We start from the raw sequence: 14480 nt of genomic DNA, 5'->3' as shown, positions 1-14480 counted from the left end.
GCAGAGGAAAAGATTATATACACAGAAAGGAAGATATAAGTCCCTTTTCCCCTGTGGGATAATGAAAATTCTTGCTGAGGAAGATGAGATGAAAATCTTATATGCCCCAACACTCAACATGGTACTTTCAAGATCCTAGGTTTCCATTATCATCCTGCCAGGCCACATGAAATTCTTTCAGAAGCCAGTCAATATATAAAACCACTTTTTCCACTGGAACGGCCAATATTGAGTTGCTGTGGGGGGTGAGTGCATAGTCTATGCAGTAGTTACTCTGGCCCCAGACAACCAGGAACTGATGCGTCAGGCAAAAGAAACAAATATTCTTGAGAGCATTAACTTTGTTGCAGTTCACTAAGAAAACTGGGATCCGTATAGTGCATAAGCCCATAGAAACCCTATGAGCCGAGGAGGGAGAAGGACATTGGAATTTGAAACTCAGGAAGGCTTTCTGCAAGTTCCTTATGATCATGAGGCCAAATCCTGCTCTGAGTTCTCACCCTGCTCACCAGTCTGAAGTGGGTCATTTCACTGAACACCTCCCTTAATGGGACACTCACGTTACTCACAGGAGTGATGTGGGCAGGGTTTTCCACTTGCAACTAGATCATATTAATGCGATGAAGATATTTAAAAAACATACCAAATTAGTAGCATACCAGCTCTTTTGACTGACTGGCTGCCCTAAGGCAGGATTCCCCAGTGACTGTCTGTCACTTTCAGGCCTGTCTTTCTGGATGAAAGTGGGTATCACTGAATTTGAGGGGAACCTGCTATCTGTCTTGCATCTTGGTCAGCAATGGGAATTGTTTTATGTAGTCCTAATCTGATTATCAGTCTCCAATTTGTCATTCTTCAAGGTCTTTCCTAGCATTGTCAATGTTCATGTATGCTAATTTATCTCCTTGACACTATTCCCTGGATGGTGAAATATTTAACGATACTCCTGCTATGCGCCCTTCTTACAATATTCTGGGTACCAGATGTTGAAAATGAAGCAACTAAACAAGATTTTACTTCAATACAATTTAAAGTATACACATTCATAGATCACCAATGACTACAGTTTCAAACATGTCCTCTAATCTTGATTGTTTCAATTTTTTGGGTGCCCAAGATTAGATGACTTAAGTGTTTCAAGCTGAGCAATCAAAAATGAAGGCCCCCAGAATTAGTGGACACTGAAAAAATTAAGCCTTTGGACTTTCAAAGTGCTTGTTTTTTGGGAGCACATTTTGAAACCCTAGAGTCACACCCTGCAAACCCTTGGTGCACAGAATTCCCTTTGACATCACTGGGAATTCTGTTGGCAGCTGGCTGAATCAAGCCTTCGAGTTGGAATGGATTTTAAATGTGACTCTAATGGATTCACTTTTCATAACCCTGCATGATACTACATCTCATAACAGGCAGACTGTCTAATAACAGCTCTCCAAAAACTTTGGTTTAAAGTTAAAAAAACCCAGTGTCAGGAGAATTTAACTGGTAAAGGTGTGACTTAAAAAAAAACTAAAAAAAACCCCAAAACCCCACAAATCCCCCTCCCCCAAATCTCTGAATGTTGACCAAAGATTTAGATTATTTTCTTCCTGTATTTTTTTTTAAATCAGTAATAACCTGGCCATGGAACAACTTGCCCCAGTGTTCCCAGTGTGGGAGGCTCTGCATCTCCCTTATCCCTTTCAAGTTCCATCTCTGCGATTTGGCAAATCTCTATCATATGAATTGTACTTTTTGGCTAACAATCTGTCAAAGTCAATAATGTAATAGCACATTTGTTATGAAAGGGAAACTAGGTTAAACTATATTACAGCTGTATGCAGTATGTGGACACATTTTCAGTGCATAAGAAAGTTCCTGCTACAAAATAGAGTCCCTTAGAAACACATTGACATAAATCACTTGTCGTTTCCATTCCTGCGGAAGGAGGCTTCACTTTGTGTACTGTGAGTCGTTCCATTGGATTTACTGGGACTACCCGCAATGTGTAAAGATAAGCATCTGCCCGTTCCTGACTGTGCTTTGATGTATTGTTGAAGCGTGCTAGGAAACCTTTAGTGGGCACCAGCAGGGTCTACACTGACCAATTAATGTGCAACATGTCAATGCACTTTAGAAATCATACCCTGGTAAAGCGCATTGCTCCACCATGTTGATAAGCCTGTTGTGTCTGAAGATAAGTGCTTTAGTCTTGAGATGTTCAACTCCTCTGTACTTTGGATTTTGCTTGCCAAGTTATTCTTGTCCAGGGTTTATTTCTAAGTTTATTAATTTATGTCTCAATGTCACTCTTTCTTCAATGTCCAGCAATCATTTTCACTGGAGGGCCATTATTTTTGGGGCTAGGAAAGGAAAAGAAGACTGAAGGGCTTCTAGAAATAATTTTGTCCACTTAAGGCTAGATTCTGTGCACAGTCCATTCCCAATGTGCTAAATTCTTCTTTCAGTTTCACCAGTGCAACCCAATTGACTTCCATGAAGTTGCACTGATAGTTGCATCCAATGAAGTGAGCTGTAGCTCACGAAAGCTCATGCTCAAATAAATTGGTTAGTCTCTAAGGTGCCACAAGTACTCCTTTTCTTTTTGCGAATACAGACTAACACGGCTGTTACTCTGAAACTGATATAACTGAAGTCAAGGGTTGCATTAATGTAAATGAAAGGAGAATTTGGCCCATGGATTTTAATACAATTTACATGAGTATATCTGAGGACAGAATTTGATCCTTAAAAATGTCTGTATGAATCGGAGAAAGGTATACTCTATAAGTAGGGAAACCATTTCTTTTGAGCCTGAAATACCACTAAGATAAGCTTGATATAGACAGGTATCCTCGTCCCATTGAGTAGAATGGCAAAACTCCCTTAGCCTTCAGTGGCACCAGGGTTTCACCCACAGCGTTTGCTTCTGACATTTTTATCTCTGTGTTTTTTGACTTTCATAGACTCCTAGATTCCAAGGCCAAAGGGACCATTGTGGTCATCTAGTCTGACCTCCTGTATAATGCAGGCCATAGAACTTCCTCAAAATAATTCCTAGAACATATTGTTTAGAAAAACATCTAATCTTGATTTAAAAATTGTCAGTGATGGAGAATCCATCATGACCCTTGGTAAATTGTTCCAAAGGTTGACTACCCTCATTGTAAAAAATTCACACCTTATTTCCAGTCTGAATTTGTCTATCTTCAACTTCTAGCCATTGGAACATGTTCTACTTTTCCCTGCTAGATTGAAGATCCCATTATTAAATATTTTTCCCCAGGTAGAGCCAAATAGACTGTAATCAAGTCATCCCTTAACCTTCTCTTTGTTAAGATGAATAGATTGAGCTCTTTGAGTCTATCACTGTAAGCCGTGTTTTCTAGTCCTTTACTCATTTTTGTGGCTCTTCTCTGAACCCTCTCCAACATATCAACATCCTTCTTGAATTGTGTGCACCAGAGCTGGACACAATATTCCAGCGGTGATCAGTGGTTATTCCAGTGGTTAAAATAACCACTCCATCCCTACTTGAGGTTCCTGGTTACGTATCCCAGGATCACATTAGCTCCTTTAGCCACAGCATCATATTGGGAACTCTTGTTCAGTTGATTGTCGACCATGGCCTCCAAATCTTTTTCAGAGGCAGAGATTTGTGTAGTTGAAGTTAAGAAACCTGCGGGCACAGAGTATGGAAAGGAGGAGCATCCGTTTGTCTGACTTTGCCATTTCAATATGTGCTAATCCAGTTGTTTGTGCAAGATATTTGTCATAATATTTGCCTGAATTAAGGCTCTTATGTTTTAATCTGTTTTATGACCAGTTCAATAAAATAGCTGCTATTTATGTTCACAGACAATACAGCAAATGACCTTCATGAGGTTTGTGATTCTGTGACCACTTTTTGTGGCCTCATGTTGATTGTGAGTGGGAAATATTGCGGGTAACCTTGTTAAACACAGTACAAAACCACTAACTGCAGGCACAATTATTGTTTTAAAATACAATATTCAGTAAGAAGTGACCTCCAACTTATGCAAATATTCAGGTTTTTTCCCCCTGTTGTTTAGCAAAAAATAAACATGCTCCTCCCAATGAAATACTTAAAGCCAAAATAGCATAATACATTGTGCTATTGTGATCTTCAACATTGCTGAAAATACTCTTTTTTTAAGATAAACCATTCTGTTCAAAGTCAGAATTAGACCCCCATGGCCTGATTCACCACAGTGTTACTCTGCTTTTACACCTAGAGTTAGTTACACCACCGTAAAAGTAGAGTGGTGAATCAGACCCAAAGGGTGGAGAAACTTCATATTGTAGATGGCCCAGAAGAATAGAGGAGGGAAGTCAGATTTAGACTTTACGGGTCTAATTCACCACTGTGTAACATCACCTCAGGAAGGAAAAATTAATCTCTGGCAATCAGAAGGGAAACATGGCAGGAGCTGCTAGCAATAGGTAGGTTGGGGGGGTGGGGTGGGGGGTGGGGAGAAAAGACTAAGATGAGATCAGGAGGGTTTATTAATTGGGGAAGAAAGGTTCTATCTCACTGGAGTATTCTGACTGTGTTACTCCAGCACCAGCTGCTAGTCCTGAAGTAATGACTATATCCCCTTATGACCATTAAGAAGGAAGGAGAATAAAATCAAAGGGGCTCAGGAAAAGCCTCCAAAGTAATTATGAAAACAAAATGCTGCTAGGAAACATGATGCATATTCCTTTTAATCAAAAGCAGGAAGACATTTGGAGGGCTTTGGGCCATATACTGCCCTCAGTCCATGGCGGAACTCCCCAGTGATGTCAATGGGAATTCTGCATACGAATCGAGCTATAGCTGTGGCTGGCTCTTAATGTCTAAATGCTCTAATGTGTAATTGTAATTTCAGATTTACAGGGGAAAGCCATCTTCAAATGTAATAATTTCATTCAGAGGAGTCAAGGAAACTTTTTTAGCTTTGTTACAGCACTTGACTGTCTCCTCCAAGTGTGAATGGCAGCATGCACGTTTCCATTAAGGGAAAAAATGGTTCTTCACATTTTGTGCTGGTTTCCTGTCACCGCCTTTAGACGGGCAGGGAGTCCTGTGAGGTTAGGGCAGTACAGCTCCCACTAGAGCAATGTTGGCATCAGTTAGTGGTGACACTTTGTCTGGAGACAGTACCGGTAGTCTTCAGGGCAGCTCTTCCTCACACTTGTAACGATCTGGAGATTATGATACAGGAAACTACTCTGCAAAGTTTGCTGGTTTGGGAAAGTAGCTCTTAATTTTGTGACAAGGATGAATGAGCCTTAGGGGAGTAACAAGTCTGTTTCACTAGTGCTGTTAAAGGTCTAGTGACCTCTTCCATAACTGCAGCCCCTGCAAAACAAAAATGTTTCTTTTACAATGGTACAAGCAGGCGCAGTCTTGGTCTTTCCTTGAATCATATTGCAAAGGAAATGTTAGACTAACAAGTCTTTGAGTATTTTTATTGCATACGCAGTCTCTACTGTGCATGAGCTCCTTTTACGATCACAACAGATCTGACTGTGATCCAGGCTTTCAATTTCAAATGATTTTCTTCATGCAACAATTTGATCTCATCTATCAAATCTCCTTAAACTCTTTGGGCAAAACTATCTCTCACTTGCGTAGGGGTAAATCTAAGGTACTTCTGAATTTAGCCCATTGTAAATAAGTGCAGAATTGCTTCCCTCCTGCCCTGTGCCTAAGATGTACTTTAATTTGTGTAGTCTAATAAGAAATGAGGATCTTAAAGGATTTTATTACGATGTGAAGTGATGCACATACTCTTGACTGAAAGAGAAGCAAAATAATGTATTTAAAAGAGTAGCAGCTTCAGTGAACATATAGGAATGTTCAGAGATTCATGACTGGGATAATTTGGCAGTGATACTCTATTTCAACATTCACAAATGGCCAAGCCTTGGAAGGAAGAATACTATTGCTATGTATTGGATTCTGACTGAGTGAAAACAGCAGAATTTGGCTGAAAATGCACCAGAACTAGAGACAGGCCTCAAGTTAGGAATCAAAAAGTCCACATTTTGGAGGTGTTAAAAAAGCCAAACCTAGGGTTTTGAATTTTGCAAATAGCCTCTCTCTTTACACTGCATAAAACCAATCCCCCAGATCTGACCATCTGCAGACAGGATTTGGATCCAGAGTTTGTGGCTCTTGTCCATCTTGGTTAAACAACACAAACAATAAAACATTTGCAAAAGCAACAGTAATGTTCCCTATTTCCAATGTGGGCTATTTATGCCAATGCCTTTTGTCAATGGTGATTGCTTAAGGAGACAGTAAATTATACTGTCAAGTCTTATTTGTTGAGTTAAATGAAATAAATGTTTTCCTGTCATTTTCGTTCACCTTGTCACTTACAAAAGAGACACAAATATATTGTGCTGGTGGGAAGGAATGCAATTATTAATGCTTACTCGTCCAAATTCTAAGAGCTACTTGAATATCTGATTTAATGACCATGTTTAGGATCCCAGTCCTAGTCTTACTGAAGCCAATGTGAGTTTTGCTATTGACTTCCAAGGGAGCAGGAACAGGCCCTTAGAGGGGTGTTTTTTGATAGGTGAATTCCAGCTCAGTCCCATGTAAGTACTTCTTCCAATGACAATAAAAAATAAATGAACCCAAACACAATGAAATATGGTATTTTATTTATGTCCAAGCTGTATGTGAGATGCAATAAGTAGAAAAAAATCTGCTTACTTAACATCACCTATATTATATATAATATCTATCTATCTATCTATATTAAAGATGATGCAAAAATGTAAAGAAATGTTGTGTTGATTATTAATGATTAGTGATCTTTCATACACTGCCAAAATATTTTACCAGCCCTAAATAATGAAAGTAAATGGAACAGGTATTTTGGAACTTATCAACACTGATAGTTAGGGAGAATTGGCTGATCTGTTGTTCTAGTTATCTGTAAATAATGAAAAAAACATTTTTAAAGAGATGGGGGACCTGTGGTGAGAATTTTCTCTAGGCCCTTCAGATTTACCACAATAAATGAGTAGGCTCTTTTTAGTTGTTGTGGTAACCTGTTAGTATAGTTTGGTTAAGTGAGCCACACATTTTCCATGCAGTTGTAATGTTTCAGGCAGTTACCTTTTCTTTTTATCCTTCTCTGTAGACACAGGCAGTCCCTTTGTAGAGCTGCACAGTGACATACCTAAAATTATACACATGACTGATGGAGGAGAGATGATCATTCCATGCAGAGTCACAGCACCAGACATTGCTGTTACTTTAAAAAAGGTAACTTGATTCACGTATATTTCTTGATTCACGTATATTTCTTGATTCACGTATATGTCTTGCAGACATAAATTTGCTGTATTACTTTTTTGCAACTATTTTAATGATTGGAGTGTTTGAGCAATTACTTGTTCCCTTGTGTTAAATATTAACTGTATATTCTGGGGGCACCTCTGATTTAGGGGATAATCTCCTCTTGGAGCCTGGTCCAATGACTGAAATCAATAAAGATACTTCCACTGACCCAAGCTCAAGAGCTTGCTGCAAAGAAATGTATGCACGGGGCTCCCAAGGAAGCTAGTAGAATTACATACATGAAGTAAATCCCCAGGTATCAAGATGAGAACAGTACTTCTTTGTTAATGTTAGTCTTGTTTAGTTTAAATAGAGACGACGGCTCATAGAACAGGAGAGCTGTGCAAGTCAAGGATGGGATGCTTTATCTATGACTGGAGAGCTCCATATGTGAAGGGATAGATGAATGGTATTGTTTCAGGAAAGAGAAGGTCAACTCTTTGTGTAAAACAGCAGAAAATAGTAAGACAGGACTCAAGAAAACTGATGAACTGTTCAAATAAGACATGCAGGGTCAAATTTTCAGCTCGTGAAAATCAACATAGAGCCACTGATTTCAATGCTCTGTTGATTTACACCAGCTAAGATGTGGCCCTTGTGTTTTAACTTAAGGTAGAAGTTCTCAAACTGCAGTGGTCCATGGAGCACTTGCTCATGGTCTGTAGAGACCTGGCTGGTGACATGACACTAACTTTCCTCCTTGTTTCCAACTGCTAAATCACATTAAAGGAAGCTAAAAATGCAGAGAAAATAAACAACTTGAATCTAAAAACGATCTCTATAGATTAAAGCACTTTTGATTCTGGAGCACAATTCCTTAGTGAGGTGTGGAGCAGGGTTGGCTTGTGCAGAAAATTTGATGGCTGTAGAAGCAAAGAATAAATGGGGCTGGGACTGAAGTGTGTGTGTTGTAGAATGAGAATCAATTTTTTAGATTTTGGAGGTTGTGTGGTTAAAAATGTTTCCTTGTTGTGTCTTAAACCTCAGTGTATTTAATTCCTAACTGGGAAAACTCCTGTTTCACGAAGCATTCTGCCTACAAGGATCTTTTTAAAATGAGTTTCTCCTCTCCCTCCTCTTCCAATGAATGAGATTTATACCCACCACTCTTCCTCCACTGCCAGGGAATATCCACTACCCTTGTAGCTGAAGTTTGTGGTGTAGGATCATGTGGCTCTATAGCACCAAAGTCAGATATAACATGGATTATAAGGGAGGAGGAGGCTTGCCTTAACTAAGGAAATTGGTTATGTATACTTTTTGCATTCCAGGAAAAAGAAATGTGCCTCCCTAGTTCATATCCAAATTTCCTGGAACATGTAAGCTACAGGTGCTTAGATCATGTACTTGGTTATTTGTCATGCTATGAAACCAGTGGATGTAGGCTCCAGCAATTTTTTTGCTTAAGTAACATTTAAGAGAGGCCTGAGATTTATTTTACAACTGCTGTCATAGTACTTATGTCTAGATGGCAAAGCAGTCATTCTTTTTTCTACTTGGCAATAAAGTGAAAAGCCAGGATTCCTGTTCTGGAACTTCTGTAGCTGGAAGAACAGCATTGAGCCATTAGGTCTCTATCCTGTGTTAACAGGAATTCAGAAAATAGGTTCTCTGTCACGTTTCACGCTTCCTAGGGAAGCAATTCCTCCCTTTGGAGTCAACTCAATCCTAAAGTCATGTGGAGACACTGCCATTCGCATTTTGTTTCTCTTAGTATTGTTACCTTTTAGTTTCAATGGTGCAATGTGGGGAAATTTCATTATTCATCTCTAGTGCTATGAATGATGTTAGCCAGTGAAATGCAATGTGGGGAAATTTTATTATTCATCTCTAGAGCTATGAGAATGAAATACTGTAATTGAATTACAGTGAAATACGGTAATTACCTATTGTACAAATGTAATTGCAGCTTTATGTGAGCTTTGAGAAGTGTAGCTGCTATAACTTCAAGTTAAGTGTGTGGGCCAACGTTTGCGTATTGCACAAGATGGCAATCAATATACATACCACAGAAAGAGCCATAAAAATCTTGCAGCCAGGGATTAAGACAGTACAAGGAATTGGAAAAGGAAGATGGAAACTTTCATTTCTGGGTCACAAATTCAAATCTATCCTAGGTCTATAGCAACTGAATTTTTTTTTCCTCATTGTTTGACAACCTGTAAAATTAGTTAATGGTTTTGGTCTAATTCTTAGTAGACAGATTGCCACATTGCCGAAACCACCATTGACACTGCTTATGGTAACCTTTGTCCAAAGTTCAAATGGGCACCACAGCAGCAACAGTATGTGCCTTCCCCACATCACCAGGGTAACTTGCCTCAGTCCCACCATGAAGGAACCATCTCTTGGAGAAGTTGTTTTGTCTCCCTATCTCTTCCTCCCGGCTGAAAACGCCAACGACAGTTTTAACACACAGGGGCAGCCATGTTTGAAAAACAAAATGAAAAAAGGGGCGGAAGATTAGGGAATTATTGACCACAAGAATGGGAGGTTTTATAGGCCCTTCCTTCCCCAAATCAGATTCCTCCTTCTCACATGAAGAAAGATGTAGATATTTCAAAATCTGTTACACATTTCAGTATGCTTTAAATTGGCATTTTTAATACAATATATCTTACAAAACATATGGGAAACATATCTTTACTATATTCATAGGCTTTCAATATTGTATTGTGGCAGGGCCATAAGACCCCATGCAGGATCAAGGCTCATTGCGCTAAATGCTGTACACATAGGAAGACAGTCCCCTACAGTCTAATTGGAAATAAGAAGAGCAGAGGGTGACTAGGGAAACTTAGCTGCTATGGTGATGTGGGTGATCTAAGTACCTAGATGTATAATAATGATAATATCCCATGTTTACTTAGGTTATTCTGACCAATATTGTCTCGTTCTTTTCTTGAACTCCCTCATGTGTCTGACTCCTTCTTTTGGCTCTCTTTAGATGGTAAGTTCTTTGGGGGCAGGGACTGTCTTTTTGTTCTGTTTGTACAGCACCTAATACAGTGAGGTCCTGGTCCATGACTAGGCCTTCTAGGTGTCATGGTAATACAAAATAAAACAATAATAACAACAACTAAGTGATTCTGGATCATTTCAACTTTTTTAAAAATCAGTCACTGGTGGTTTCCTGCTGGCCCCCTGGCAGAAGTGGAGTGATTTGAAGGAGGAGAGGGTAGTGCTCGGTCACAGTGGCTCTGTGCATCGGGGCAGCGTGGAGAAGCTGGTGAGGAAAGTGGGCAAGCAGGTCACAGAGGGTAGTGGCATTGGTGGAATGGAGTGAGCGCTGAGGGTGGCTCAGTAAGATATAACAGCAAATAAGTAGGGAGGACCTGGCCTGTTTCGGTTCTTTCCAGTTGGAAAAAAACCTTAGCTCTCCTCTCCTCAGAGAACAGCTGATTGGAGCACCTTGGACTTTTTGATCTGACTCAGCCACAGGAGACCAGCTTTGCTGTGTAAGATCCCAGAGGGCTTTGCTTTCATGTTCTGCCCCTGCTTTTAATTTTCATTAGTCATGGATTTCAATTGTCTAATGTGTCCTTGATGGTAACTGAAGTTTCCCACACACTTTTTTTTTTTAAAGATGCCCAAGCTTTTTGCGAATACAGACTAACACGGCTGTTCCTCTGAAACCTGTCAAGCTGCTTATGTAACTCTAACCTTTTCCGGGAGGTGCCGGACTAGTAAATTGTTTGTGCATGGATTTGCATTAGGGATGGGTGGGGCTCTTGGAGCCTGAGGGTCTGTGAACTGCACAAACTATACTCCAGCTTCACAAAATGAGATGAAGTTTGTAAAGGTTTGTTCTAGTAATTTAGACTCTCTCCCTCGCTCTGCGCCACTCCCAGAGAGGGTCAGTGTTAAGAGCTTTTCTAGCTAAAGGGAAGCATGTGCTATGTATTAAGGCTAGATGAATAACACTCTTAGCCCTAAAGCTAGGCTAATGCAAATTTATTAACTGATTAATTAATGAATAGGAATTCAGCTTGCCCTGGGCAGCATCTGCTTGTGGGGCTCCTGTGGAGCCTTGACTGCAAATCGAATCCTCCTCTTATCTCCCAGCAGAACCCCTGGGGGAATGCAGCAGTGAAACAATAAGGACAACCTGCACCTCCACTGAACCAGCCGGGGGTAAATCCAGCTGGATGGCTTGAAAACCAGAGCCGTGAACTGGTTTAACATATTGTTTGTATGTAGAAACAGTAACTACAATAGCGCCGTCCCTAGAATACAAGGCACTGCTGAGTGTCAGCCAGCTGGCTATAAAGTAATGGACTGCACTTATGCGTGTAACACATAAGTCCCCTGTGATTTGCAAGCTTATTATAGCTTCTTATCAGATGTTGTAAAGATAAGGAATTCTATTCTACTGCAGCACTTTTGTGCCAGCTGTAATTAGTCATCATTCATGTCTGTCAGAGGAAATGGCATGCGATGACGAGGGGGATCTTGAGGGCAGCTTTAGGCCTGTGCTGAATAGGCAGCACCGAGTGTGCCACATTTCAGAGGGAAGGTGTTCTGTGCAGGAAGAAGCCACCTCGTCACAAGTCCCCAGATTCTGGGCATCCATCCCTAAGGCTTTGGCTGCAAGAAGAGGAGGGCTGGCCAGAAGACGAGTTCTCTGGTCAAGCCAGGGGGCAGGACAGAGGTGAAAGGCATGCAGCGAGGCTGGTGACAGAAAGCAGTGGCAACGGCAAAGGTGCTTTGTTGACGTGGGAGGGGAAGGGGCACACACCAGTCCTTTCTTAGACCACGAGGACACTGCAGCTCAACTGGGAGAAATCTTAAAAAAACGTGCAGTTCTTCTTTAAAACGTGACAATAAAAAATGGCACTGTGAATTTCCGTACTAATGATTTTGGATTCCTCAGTTTTTGGGTACTCAACCTGAGATACTTTAAAGGTGCCTGATTTTCAGTGCTGAGCACTGATCCTCTGAAAATAAGGCCCAATTAATGTATTTCAGGTTGGGCACCAAAAATCACTAGTCACTTCTGAAAAATTAAGGTCACAACCTCCTGTGGCTTTCCTCATTTTCCAGTAAGAACTACAATTAGCATGACTGAGGAAGCTCTGCGGCCTTATGATTCATGGATTGTGTGCTGTGATAGTCATGAGAAGCATGTATATTATGATGTGTCAGTTTGGGAACATGTGCACATAATATTCACACCCTTTCAGAAACAATTCAGTGGCCTTAGAAGACAACAGAAATCAAGAGACTCATCAAACTGAATCTGAGCTGGCATTTGTAAAAGGCACAAGATGACAGCAAAGGAAGTTAATCCGTCAACCATAGGGGAAAATGTGTATTTCTTTCTCAATAGCCACACCAGAATAGTTAATTACAAAGTCTGTCTGTCTGAGGCACTTTGACTGCCAACAAAAGCCAATAGTATTGTAGGCAGACTAAGCTCCTAGGCTAAGGCTAGTGTCATTCATTTGTATATTAATTTACAGCCTGCAGTAAATAATGTAAATGATGGATACAAATGAAACCTTCACATTCTGCACCCAGATTTTCTTTTAATTTAACATAAAACATTTACTTGAAAATATGCCTAATTAAATCTTGTCATTTGTAAATTGATTGGCATTTTTTAGATTTGTTTTTTAAATTCCTTTTTATTAAGCCTCCACAGGTTTTTGGGGAGGGGGCTATGTGGAAATAAAAATGGATTAGTTTTTATCAAATATGTTCTTAATTTTCAGATTCCACTAGAAACTCTGATTCCTGATGGGAAGACAATAATTTGGGATAGCACAAAAGGCTTTATAATACCAAAGGCAACATACAGATTCATAGGTCTCATGAGCTGCGAGACAACCATTGGCGGGCATAAGTATAGTACGAAATACCTAACGCACCGACAAAGTGAGTAGTGTTCACCTCAGTTGTCTCAGTCTTGGAAACATGGCTTTATGTTGGTGTGATGCTATTCATTTTTCCTTTCTCTTTGTGATCTGCAGCCAACACAATATTTGATGTCCAACTAAACACCCCAAACCTAGTCAAATTGCTGAAAGGAGACACCCTGGCCATTAACTGTACAGTTGCTGCAGCCTGGAACACAAGAGTTCAGATGACATGGAGTTACCCTGGTGAGGTGAGTGCTTTGGTCTGTATGTAAAAATGCTACTTATTTTCTGAAACAGCATCCCATTAATAAGCAACCCCGTTAGGAATTTTGGCTTGAAATACTTGCCATACTTGGCATTCCATAGTCATGACCCTCGCTGACATGTCTTTTATTGCCTTTTTACAATTATTATTTTGCTTAATTGAATGAGTAAACATGTTTCCACAATACGCTGAGGTATATTGCATAATCAGGAGTGAACAGAATTGTTTCATCCTTGGGAATTTCTTCTTGGTTTCGGTGAAGTAATCGAAATTTATCACCCAGAGCCAAGTTCTCTTTTGTAACAGAAAAGTTTTCAGTTAAGCCATCTTTCTAAGCCCATTCATGTAAAGGACTGGCAGACAGTCAGGCACCCGACTCAAGCATGTTTAGAAAAGATATTACTATTCAGCTAGCCAAGATCTCATTTGTTAAGTGTCACACCAACAATTCTCTTGTTTTGACAACTACAAGAATGATCTTGAATGTATTTCCCCTCTCCTGCCTCCCCCCAGATTGGGAGCATCCTCATAAATACTTGTCATTTATGAAACAACTGCCAGGGAGTCCGTGTTAAGCTGATAAGAAATTTGACATTCATTTAAGGTTTACAGCTCCCAGTCCTTTCATGTCAGTTTGATTTATACTGTAGATTCAAGTCATGATCATTTATTATGTCAGTCATTGTGCCTAATCACAACCTGAAATTACGATTACACTATGTCAGAATGATTACACCAGCAGCTTCTAGCATATTGTGGCTGTTTGCACTAACATTTTTTCATCTCAGAAATAAATAACTTAGCAACAAACAATACTCTGAGCATGCTAGAGAGGCACATTGTTGCCTTGCCATTGATCCATTGCTTAACATTACACTTTGCGCTGTGAAGTAGTGTTTTGTTTTTGTTTAGATGATAGGCTGCTCCATGTTTTATAAGACAATAATAATGTTCTGGGTTAAATAAACTCTGAGGCCAAAGGCTGAGGGGGAGTCACAGGAAATAACCC

At 40.0% G+C, this 14480-nt stretch overlaps 1 protein-coding gene across 5 annotated transcripts in view; it reads left to right on the top strand.

The window, feature by feature from the left end:
* FLT1 (fms related receptor tyrosine kinase 1) overlaps positions 1–14480 on the top strand; it is a 137919-nt gene that overhangs the window by 25857 nt on the left and 97582 nt on the right. For all 5 annotated transcript variants that reach the window (XM_048846521.2, XM_048846503.2, XM_075127622.1 and 2 more), the window contains 3 exons: positions 7146–7270; positions 13060–13222; positions 13318–13454. In XM_048846521.2, the coding sequence (XP_048702478.2) occupies positions 7146–7270; positions 13060–13222; positions 13318–13454 (425 nt within the window). The remainder of the gene's footprint in view (positions 1–7145; positions 7271–13059; positions 13223–13317; positions 13455–14480) is intronic.

The sequence above is a fragment of the Caretta caretta genome, chromosome 1, assembly GCF_965140235.1.
Source record: "Caretta caretta isolate rCarCar2 chromosome 1, rCarCar1.hap1, whole genome shotgun sequence".
NCBI lineage: Eukaryota > Metazoa > Chordata > Testudines > Cheloniidae > Caretta > Caretta caretta.
The sequence above is the reverse complement of the archived record's forward strand: the minus strand, read 5'-3'. Positions and strand labels throughout refer to the sequence as shown.